The following is a 12,433-nucleotide window of genomic DNA, read 5'->3' on the forward strand; positions in this document are numbered from 1 at the left end:
AAACCAGAACACCTGGAGGAAACCCACACAAATGCAGGGAAGACATGCATACTCCACACAGAAGACACCCCAGCCAAGAATCAAACCAAAGAACCTCTTGGTGTGAGGTGACAAAGCTAACCACTGCATCGCTACACCAGCAGCCACTGGGTTATGTATTCAGAGAAGTCAAGATACAGAATATATATGAATATCGCACATACTACACCTAATGACACAATAGAATAATACTGTGAAAAACCTGATTCAAGCCTTATTTAAGTAATTTAATTCTTTGTCATCTGGACTTTTTACAGGTAGTGATTCAAAGTAAACAGATCTTGGGAAACTAATTCAACTTTCACTAACTTTAGTTCACCGAAGGTGTACATGACACAGTTTTGGGGGCATTTAGTTGAGATGTATGTAATTCTGGCAGTAGGAAGAAGTAAAATAGGCTATATCTAAATGATGAGGTTAAATTTACATGTTTATTTTTCAGTTATTACTGCAGTATGTATTGCAAATTAAATACTATGTATTTCTTGGTGCACATCAAGTGGATATGTATTTATTGGGATGCATACTTGAGCAATTAGGAATGATGTGAGGTACAGCTTTCATTCACACAACAGCAACCACCGGATTTAGTAGTCAGTAGTGCACATACTATTTCAGCATAAATAATATCTCCACTGCATATCATTCACCTGTTGCTCCCTTTTAAACACTGCACTCAGCTGGACTTCCTCATAACAATATAACATCCAGATTTTTCTTCCTGTCTGATTTTATAAATGGCATCACAGACATATTCTAGTACCATTAGTGAGGTTGTACAAATTCTTTGGGAGTGAACAGAGATATTGTGCTGCCAAAAATTTGTTTCAATACAGTTGTTGTTTCACTTTCTTTAAGCAGGCTACTTTGCATTTACAGGAGGAAATTTCTACAGTTCCTTCAAGTCACAAGTAATTTGGCACCATAATGTTTTGTAGTTCATTGGTTTGTTTTCTAAATTTTAAATACAATAGATATTTGTTTGCAGTCTGAGCATCCAATAGAAGACTCAATGCCACCTTCAGCAATTAAGCACGTCTCACACTACAAAAGCCTTTTTTATATTTTTCTTTCAGCAGCATAGGGCATTTGATATGAACTTCTATGATACGCAGCCTTTCATTGCTTTACTATGCATTTCTCATGGTAAGCAGTCTTTAATAATTCATAATGGATTTCTTATAGCAGCTTCAATCACTCTATTAAAACATTCAGTAGTACTCATCATTCTGCCACTGATTTATTTCATGCCATACAATTCTTTTTAAATTTAAGAACTGCCCCAGTTTTCATCTCAGAGCCTAGTGATTGTTCCTCTGCTTCCTCACCCTCATTTCAATGAATCACCTATTTCACTACAACTTCAGTATACTCTCTGTTATTTCAGTTGTCACATGTACAGTTTCAAACACTTCTGATTAAATATTAGTGCCATTTTGTCAATATGCTGCTTTGCATTAGCTATCTGGTCAATTCAACAAAACAAAGCAAAAGAAATTGGCTTTCCTCTCTGGTTTTCTTAAGGCACATGGTGAAATTTTGAGTGCCAATACTACTGGCACCAACTCAAACAATCTTTGTCTTGAAGTATGTCAGCTACTCTTATGAATGCATTGCAATTCCAGAAATTTCTATAGTCAAGCAGTTTTCCCCTTCATTCTTTCTGTGGTGAATATATTTCCCTTCAGCTTAAACTCACCTAAGTTTACAAAAGTAATAGCGCGGAATCAAATTTTGCCCATATTGAAATACCATTGTGGTATCTTGAGATTCCCTCAAGATACATGCTAGGGCATTTCACTCAAATAGCAAAAATGTTCAGCCATCATTTGTTCATTTCATTACATAAAGTACATGTATTACAAATTGTTGCCTTTCATGGAATACACAAAGGCTGAATTTACAAATGAAATATATTTAGTGACACAAACTTGTTCTAGCAATGAGCATGTTTGCTGACTCTTTGATATATATTCAGATAATAATTCTCAAAGTTTAATGACAGAGTTTAAACAGTTCATTAAAATGTAGTAACACTCAGTTGTCCTCAGCTACATTCATACTAAATATCCAGGTTTTCTTTGCTTTTAGCTCTGACCTTGCTTCAGGCTGTCTTCCTTCAGGCCTCCCGACTTCCCTGGTCTTGGGCGTGCCCTTGGCTGATATCAGGTTCCTGCTTATAAACTCTGTTGGAAAGACTCTTGCTTAGGTATCCGTTTCCCACCTACATAGCTCCAGTGGACCAGCCAACCACTCTCTGCTCCTCCACTATCCTTGTGCTGTGAGAAACAATGTCTCTGTTGCTTCATGCATCACTTCTCTTATTTATGAGAGAATTGGGGTTACTTTGGCACTTATGGGCTATTTCATTATGACAGATCTTCCAACTCTTTCTAGGGATCATTTTTTCTATATCATTTTTATTATTTTTTTCAGCTTGCAAATATACATGTCACATAATTTCAATCCACAACAGTAAAAACATTATAATACATATTAGCATTGTTCATATTGTTACTAATAACTCCCTCACAATCACTTCAAAATAACAAACTCTTCCCCTTCAAAATCTATCCCACAACATCATTCTAGCTGCGATGCTTGGTTACCTGGTTTCATTCTTTTCTCATTTCTTACCTATTACTAAATTGTCACACTTACTGCCCATATTGTCTCCTCTTGTTGACTCTTCATGTCCTTCACCTGCCATTTCAAATCAGATCCTTCCAACTGCTGTATCATACCTGATCCCATGGCAGATGTTTCACATCTATGTCCTAAATTTCATTATTCTTAATAGTTTCCCCATCACATTTCCACCCCTTCTCTAATATGATTTTTAACTCTCTATTACTTAGGTGCCTTACGTTCAACTACTTCTAACTTTTGTCTACCACACCATTTCAGGAAGGGTCAATTGTATAACTGCTGCTCAATGTGTCTTAAACCTGAATGTAATGTTATGTATATATAACTTTGAAAATAATATGTTTTGTAAAGTGTTTTATAATAAGTTAGTACTATATGTGCTAAATGCTGGTATTACTTATGATTGTAATCTGCTTGAAACTAGAATTTACTAAATGTTCAATGTGTATTATTATCTTGGAGCTTTTCTCCCCAGGCCTCCACTGAAAATGGACATATATCCAGTCGAACTATCCCGGTCAACAAATGTAAAATAAAATAAAATAAAATAAATAAACTCCTGTGCCTGTTAACAATATTATTATACTTCTTCTGTCCTCCCATTCATCACTCTGTTACGTCTCACTCCACATAAGCAGAAGGTCATACTTGCTGCATATTTACTCACATAAATGAATCACCAAGTGTGATGATGTGAGGTATTGCTAGCTATGCCAGGAAAAGTAGGGCAGTGGACATGTAACATATGCCACCATAGCTAGCTGGAGTTTTTTAAATAATTATATTATTTGTATATCAAGCTAATTTGTACAGGTGCTTGTGTTGAAAATGTATTTGTAAAGCTGCTTGTGTTAAAAAATGTACCACCAGCGGGTCTTGCTGGACAGAAAAGAAATACACCTTTATGGCAGACTGTATTGTATAACTGTTGAAATAAATATACTGCAGCAGAGGATACTGGAAGAGAAGACGTTAATCTCAGTCTAGCTAACTTCGAAAAACATTCTGAAATTAAATTACCTGGTTTAGACCATAACAATTGTATCTTACAGTTCTGACTGCAGCCAGAGACAAAATGTCTGTGAAAACCAGGACTAGGAATCCTACTGTGTTGTCCTTAGGGGTGAATTAATTGCTACCCTGGAAGAGTGGAGGTTTTTGAAATGGTTTCATACCTTCCAGATGCTATAAAACATATTAGCAAATCTCTATGTGTGTGGATTATGACACATATGTGCTAGATTATGGTTCAGTTTATAGTAAAGGGAGTAGTGCAGGAGCCAGAAGTCAGGTGACCAGATGTATGTGATGTCATTCTGTAATCCAGCACTGAAATGATGTTTTAATACTAGATGAGATAGAAGTCTCAGGGCAGTCTGTTTGTGAAACCTGACAAAGACCACTCACATATGTCATCTTGCCTTGCTCTAGTAAGTGAACTAGGGGGCAGTAATTCTTTAGATCAGTCAGGAAAATATAGTGAGGTTAATTAAGTACTGTTTTCTGTATCTATGTGAACCTGTCCATCTGTATTATTTTTAATATTTCCTGTGCTTGAAACTCTGGTGTTTACCATAAGCAGATATTTTGTATTTTCATGTTCTTTTATTTATTATTAAATATATTTAATCTTTTCATTGTGGCTAGTCTTTTAGAGAATATTTTAATCTTTAAGAGTACTTATATTTATTTGGTGACACTGTGGCTGCTCCTGAAATCCTTGTTGCATTGGTCAAACACTACCATTTGTATTAGTATTAACTGTACTCAGTATAATTGGGTACTGTTATTAGTGCCTTACAGTTGCTGACTTTGGAGTGTTCTGGTTGCAGTAACTACCTTATAGTCTGGGCAGAGGGGGCATAGCTTGTAAATCTGTGCCACCCTTTCCCAGGTGTGTGTGTGTGTGTGTGTGTGTGTGTGTGTGTGTGTGTATGTGTGTGTGTGTGTGTGTGTGTGTGTGTGTGTGTGTGTGTGTGTGTGTGTGTGTGTGTGTGTGTGTGTGTGTGTGTGTGTGTGTGAAAATCAAATCTCAAAAAGTGTGTGTGTCAGCTACTTGGAGTGGGGAAACAGAGCACTGGTTTCACAGAGAGGGTGGTGGAGGACTCAGCTTGAAACACTCGGCTGAGGATGGAATTCTACAGCTGTGTCAGTGGGGAGTCTTATTTTGGGCCTGGAGAGAGACAGAGAGGGGGAAACCCAGTCCCAGGACTGAGTGTGTTTCCTGTGTGCTCTTAGAGGAAATTGTGCTTGGTACAGAGAGCTGCATCTGGAAATACTGTGTGTATCTATTTTTGTTCCAAGTGAATGGGTCTATATTATTAGTTTGAATGCACAATTGTCCGAATGCCATAACATCGAACTGGGAAATTTGAAATGTCAAAATAGCAAAGCCGTGGAACACCACATTTATTCCCAGGAAAAAAATTTGGTGGGCTGTTTCCGTGGCTTTGCTATTTCCTCCACCATAGTGTGATCTCAGAGTTGGTATATTTAAGAGGGGTGGTGTGGGGCACAGCCCCCCATGTTGGGGGATGTGGGGGGGGGTGAAGCCCCCCACATTAGGAACAGTTTGAAGTGTACGTGTGTTTTTTGGTTTTGTACTGGAACAGTGATTTTTTTTTTCCCTGGGAAAAAAAATCACTGTTCTGTATGTTCGAAGTTAGATCATTCCAAACTTCCAGGTTCAACATTTACATAGTAGAACTTATTGCAGTTTGACTATGTGATATAGACCCAAGTGAATGTCCCTCACCAGCATCAGTGTTGAGGATTGAGGCTTCTTGATTATTGGCCCAAAGGAGGGATGTCACATCAAGTATATAATTAGTCTCTGCTCATTCCTGCCAACATCTCCAGCATTTGTCATCAGGCCACTACCTTTCCTTCCTAATCTGGAGAGGTGTTCTATACTGCCTATTAAGAAATCTTCAGTTCACATCCTTTGCCAGTCCCACAGATTCCACTCTCCTCACTAATTTCTGTACATGTGTTTAGATCTTACTGTTGCCCCATCTGGAGTCTTGCTCCTCCCACATTAACTGCAAACTGTTCATAGCCCTCTGCCTTTCATAATTGTGTCTCATTCCTTAATACTGTCCACTTTCTTTTACAACTATTTTTCTAACTCATGAACCTTACCTGGCAAAGAGCTCAACCTTTCCTGTAGTCCAGCCATGTTCACATCTTCTTTTCTGGATAAACTAACCTTTTACATCATTATCCTATGTCTCCACTCTAGCATAATTCCAGCCCATTCTTTAATTTTTCACACCATTGTCACTGACATTTCCAACAAAACCTGCTGCATTATTTTTTGCTACCACCTAACCTGGTGCCCACCCCTTCAGTTTGTTAGATTCCCTCTCCAAGGTTTTTCTTCCATATCTATTCATCAGTCCATGATAACTAAAATATGATCCAGTAATTCCCTCTCCCTCTCCTTCATCCTCTTTCTTCACCCACTGTTACCCTGTCTAGCAAGACTCTATCTAACCTATTCACATGACATCCTTCAAGCGTGGAAAATATATATTCCCCCATCTAACCAGGAGTCAGTTAAAAGGTTTTTTTTTTTTTTTGGAGTGCTATACAGTGTCATTTTATATTGTTTGATAAGATGATAAATCTGCTTATTTTGTTAATTGTGATTTGAAGAATAGTCATATATTTTTATTTATTTATTTTATTTGGTAGTCATGTAGGTAGGCTGGTCTTAGAACCGTTTTCAGCCACAACTCACCCATATAGTCAGTTACAAAAAATCTACAAGACAGACTTATTTACATTGCAAATCCTAGAGAAGCAGAAGTGTACCAAATTTTTACACAGGCTATAAAGAGGCAGTTACATCAATAGCTGTTTATACTGACATCCTAGAACACAACAGAATTGTAATCATTACCATGTTAGATCATCCAAACAATATTTAGTTATTATACAAGAATATAATTTAAATGAAGCTTGAGAGAACACATGAAAAAGAAAAATGTGGGATGAGTAATATCATAAGAAGTATTGTTATCTAGGAATGTTTTGTGGTCATGATTATTTTACTTTTGGGAGGTGTGACCTAACTTTAGGAAAGGGAAGTAGTAAGGCAGTTTGTAATATAGTCAACTGTATTCAGTGGTGTGCTTTTAGGCTTTAATTTGTGAAGTGTAGTTTGTCTACTGGGTATTTGGACTGGCAGTTTTTTTAAAGGAAATTATGTGGATGATTTGAATGGGAGGAACCTTTTAGAAAGAATCGGTAGACAATCAAAGAAAGCAATAACACTGCATGTAACTATGTCAGCTAATGAACAAAACAGTATGACATCTTTCCTGGGAGAAGCCCTGTAATGTACTCAGCCCAGAGGAGGGGAACACTTTAAAGTTGTAAAGGAATGGAAGTAGTAACTTGTGATGCACACACAAGGGAGCCAAAAACTTAATAAAATGGAGGATTGGTTAGGAAATGATTAACAAAGCACATATTCTGATTGGGGCCTAGAGGAGACATTTTTTAAATTGTCATCATTAAACATTTTTCTTAGAACAGGAGAAGCAATTACTTTCAGACTGGAATATCAGCTAAGTGAGGAATAACACAATTTCTGTGTTATAATGTGAATTTGTTGTATTGTTGTAGGAAGGCAGTATTGTAGTTTGGAAAGTGGCACTTGGATCCAATAGTGCTTCTTGTTTCTGTTGTTGCTATGTGTGCTACTTTGTAGACAAAACATTGTTGAAGTTTTTCACTAACTATGTGGTTCTATGTGGGAAATAAATATCAACTGTTGATCAAAAAGTAAACCAAAATATTTTTGCTGATTGATGGAATTACTTGCCTTGGAGGTCTTTAATCTTTATGATGGATTACCTGACAACTTTTCATATGCACCAAAGATCATAGTGTTTATTTGTTGCAAGCGATTATCATATTCCTAGTCTACAACCAGGGGATTGGAGCTAAGTATTAAAATAACAAACCCCATGATGCTTCTGTAGCCATTTAAAGTATGAATGAAATGCCGAACTCTTCATTCTATGCAACAGAGAGGATGAAAAACATACCTTACATATTTAATCTTACTAACTCTCACATATGGTGATAACTACAGATATTATTATGTTTGTTCAATAAAATATATTATGATAAACACTTTTTCTGTGAACTCTCCAGTGGTGTAGAACGTACAGTGTACACTATAGCTTTGTTTCCTGCTTTTCAAAGATGCATGTGAATTACCAGTGCAATAAAAGTATGTCTGTGCAAGGAATGCATTACTATACTTGAGAAACTCCTCCTTTTGTTAACCATCATGTTCTTTAAATCTTTTTCCCAGTTCTGAAATCCATTACAGAACTGGTAAAAAATAAACATGATATTGTACCTAGCATGCAGAAAATGTTTTATATATTTCTATGCCATGTTTGTTGTTGATTTTAAATCATATTAATATAATTACCTTCTTTTTCCACAATGTTTCTAATTTGCATGACATGAAACTTGCAAACCATTTCATTTGCTACACAGAAATATTTTATTGGGATTCATAAAGTTTTCCCAAAAAAATTTTCCTTGAAGGCTTTTTTAGCCGAGGTACCAGAAGTGTGAAATAAAGAACGTGCAGCTATTTCGCTTGATTCCTGATTCGTTTTTTTGGGAAATCTTTGGTGTGCTTTGTGTGTTTTAACGATTCATAAAGTTTTGTCAGAAAGAATGAAAATGAGTATGCAATGATAATTTCAATATTTCAGGTTTTAATTTTGGATGCTACAATTTAAAATAAGTCAAATTACATACACTTGCCATTCATCTATTATGTGATACTATTTGAATTGTGGTAAATTATATTTAAGGAGGCAAATTAGTTTCATTTTTTTTTTATTTTTCTTTGGACAGCTTTTTTCACATCTGTGGGTGCTGAACTCATCTACAGAACACACAATGGGAGCAACCATAAAACCGAGAGCAACTTTTCAACACTTAGGTATTCACTTCCTGCTGACTGCAACACTACTTGGAGTTACTGGTATGCAATAAAATATTTGATAGGCTATGACTTGCACATCTTTTGAGTTGTTGTATACAGAAATTATGACATCTTTTGAGTTGTTGTATACAGAAATTATGACATTCCTTTTCTTTCATCAGTATGTGCATGCTTATTCATTACCTGAATCCATTGAAATGAAAGCTGTGTATAGTAAGTAACGTTACTGTAGACTGTTGCTCATTAGGAACCTCTATTCAAAACACCAGGCACATTTGCTACATCTGTGCTCATCATATTTTATAATGAAATACACATTTATAAATTAAAAAAAACTATAAACTGAATAAATATCTATCCTGGAGCGACAAGTACATGAAAGGAAATTTATAGGAAAGTACTAAAATATATTTACATATGTACTTGCTAATTAAAAAAAAAGAAACACTTCTATTGTCTATGTTGACTGAGAATGTCCTTCACTTTCTGTTGCCAGTTTTTCTCATTAAATTGTATTTTTTCATTTCACTTAGAGTTACATTTTCAGATTTGTAGCAATGAAGTCCAGAACATGTGTCTCATTAATGAAATGTCTTCATGGATGTTGGATGCAGGAAGTTGTAATTGTACAGAGTTAGAGCATCATGTTCTTTCTTGTATTGTTGATTAAATGACATATTTATTTCCATGAGTGGCAAGATACAAGTCTTCAACCTGCAACCAACCACAGACTCAAAGAGATTTTTTATAAGTAATACTTGATTATAAATAAGTTATGGCAAATCAAACTATGAAATATCTTAGGATATAACTTAGGGCTGAACATATTTTATTTTATTTATTATTTTATTTTATATTTGTTGACCGGGAGTGTCCAGCTGAGCTATTGCACTTTTTCAGCGGAGGCCGGGGAGAAAAGCTCCAAAGATTACAGTGCAATAAAAATAGCAAACCAGATACATTTAAGCATGTCTAGTTCAACTAGCTGTGCATTTCTCAACAAATGTACTTCAACTAACTAACTCTATACACTGCATGGTTACTAGCAAGTGCATTTCTCAACAAACATATTTGGACTATCTAACTAACTCTATACATGGCGTGGTTACTAGCTAGTGCATTTCTCAACAAACATACTTGAACTAACTAATTCTATACACTGCATGCAACACAAGAATAAAAGTCATATCCTCTTTATCCCCTGTTACCAGCGAAATACCTTAAGGATCAGTTTTGGGGTCATCCTTTTTGGAATCATTTTCTTAGATATCAACTTTGACTTCAGTGTCTGGCTCAGAAAATATGTAGATGACTGCAAATGTGGACACATTGTCCTTAACCTCACTGACATTCTCTCCCTCAAACAGCACTTATCATTACATGCTAATGCTGTAGTAGAAATGACCTTGGCTTTCATTGCCATAAAGTTTAGTATTCTGGCATTTGGTAACCCCTTGTGCCATATGCAAATGGTATTAATGGACAACAGCAAAAAGTTGGCAAAATAGTAACAGACTGTGGAGTTTGTTTTAGATGATAACCTTTTATTTGATACACATACAGCTGCTGCCATCTGAAAGGCATATGGCGGTGCCTGTTTGATCTTCCATGGGATTAACAACCATGCCAGAAAAATAACTGTGTACCATTATGCAGCTCTTATGAGGCCAATTATAGCATTTTGTACTCTGTTCTGCAATCTGCTCACCTACCATCTAGTGCAACAGGAGAAGATGCAAACATTTTTCATAAAAGAAATCAAAGGACTTGGAGGTTTGCTTCACAGCAAATCACTGCATTGATTTTTCTCTCTTGTTTGTATCTTACTGAATTTTTCTGAGGAGAAATCTGCCTGACATATAGAGAGTATTAAAGGATCCTTTTACTATTTGAAATCCCTGCTGAGAATACCCTTGATGACATGAATGCAAAGACACTAAGCCTCAATTAAAATGAATGTCAACTAGACCATGACATGTGACATCTTCATAATCCAATCACTTCTATGCTTATGGTATAATGCATCCCTATCACATGAGTAGTCAGGAAAGAATTAGATGACTACGGGGTCACCCACAAATTCCAAGGTATCAGGCTTTTTAATTGCAAATACACTTTGCACCTGTTCACCAAAGCTATGAACCTGTGTCATTATTTATTTTTGCCTAACTCCTTGATGTTATAGATTTACAGGTTTATGATCTTAACTGTTAAGCTTTTTGACCTACTGGTCTTCATGAAAGTTGATTGCTTAAGTCAAATGTTGACATTTTCTATCTCCCATTTACATATGAAGATGATTTTGAAAAAGTTAATTACTGGCTTCTATGACTGTAGGGGGAGGGGAGCTTATTCCATAATCTTGGAAAGTATTCTATAAAGCAGCTGTCATACTTTTTCCATTAGAAATATTTATTTTTTAGTATTAAGTTCTTAAATCTGGTTTAAGATATCTTGGTAATGTGTTCTTGGGAGGCCATTTCAAACAGAACTGAATCAAGCATTGCTTTGTGTAGCAGGCAGAATTCACTTCTTGGTAACCTGTGATAAGCAGAAATAATGATATTTCCTGAAGAAATTAGTCAAATCAGAGAGGCATAAAGTAGTACAATGAAATGATGTCCCTGGAGTGATTATACATGCCCCTTTGAATTAGTGGGGCTCTGGAATATATTTTATGACTTCAGTAGCTAGGCACTGATCACTGTTTGATTTACTGTCTGACATTGTCACTATGTCTTTCATGATTGTGTTCTTTGTATGATCTGACCATTTATTTTCTAATCATAATTTATGTCCTTTTTTGCCATTTGTTGACACTAAAGGTGAGGGCATTACTACACTACTAAGACTGCATTTTGTAGGCTATCCTGGAGTACTTTAGCATCTTTTATTCTAGTAATAATGACAGTGTGCAGTTATCGCCAATTATATGTAGCCAACTTTTGCTTTTTATATGAGAAGAATAATACAATAAAACGTGACTCCAGTGAAAGACACTGGGCATCACAGATGATACAAATGACAACACCTATTTGGAGAGACAGATAACTCTCCCTTGCTTGTTGCATGTTGTTGATGAATAGACAGTTTACCCATTTTGCTACATATGCATTAATATTTAATACGTTTAATTAAATCTTATGTGGAATAGTGTCAAAATCCTTAGCAAGGTCAACATTAGCAATTTGCACTGTCAACCATTTGCCAAGTGCTGCTGTTACTGCTTCAAACAATGCTACAGCATTCAAAAGGCAAGATCTCCACCTTACAAACCCATGTTGTTTCACATCAAATACCAATAGATCCCCTGTGTCATTTTATAAAATCACCATTTGATTCTTTGTGTAATTTTAGATAGAATACTGGGGAGCTTGATGGGTCTAAAATTGTTAGGGCCTGATGTGACCAGTCCCGCCCCTTAGTGAATTGGTTCCATTATAGCCTCATAGATCTGCAACATGTCTAGCAGTAAGCATTTTGTTTAATATGATTGATAGGGGGTTAGATTTTATTTCCTTGATTCTATGAAGGAAACCAAAACGTATGTTGTATGGTCCAACAAGACCTGAATTTTTAACTTACTTTTGGCGGCAGTTATTATGTTTTTGATTATTTGAACTCTCCCTTATCTCTATAGCATGTTGAGATATTCCTTTGCTTACTGTGACATCTATATATTTTTTTTCTGCAAGCACATTTTCTATTTCCTGCTGCTCTGTAATCAGTTTATTGTTTATTAGTGGCAAGTTGCAGTCATTATTT

The 12,433-nt window shown here is 35.9% G+C and overlaps 1 protein-coding gene across 1 annotated transcript in view; it reads left to right on the top strand.

Annotated features, from left to right (window-relative positions):
• PKHD1L1 (PKHD1 like 1) overlaps positions 1-12,433 on the top strand; it is a 1,597,738-nt gene that overhangs the window by 18,284 nt on the left and 1,567,021 nt on the right. Inside the window, exon 3 of the mRNA XM_044066249.1 lies at positions 8,578-8,707. Coding sequence (XP_043922184.1) covers positions 8,623-8,707 — 85 coding nt within the window. The 5' untranslated portion in view covers positions 8,578-8,622. The remainder of the gene's footprint in view (positions 1-8,577; positions 8,708-12,433) is intronic.

This window comes from Protopterus annectens, chromosome 3.part1, assembly GCF_019279795.1.
Source record: "Protopterus annectens isolate FY-2018-M chromosome 3.part1, PAN1.0, whole genome shotgun sequence".
Classification (NCBI taxonomy): Eukaryota; Metazoa; Chordata; order Ceratodontiformes; family Protopteridae; genus Protopterus; species Protopterus annectens.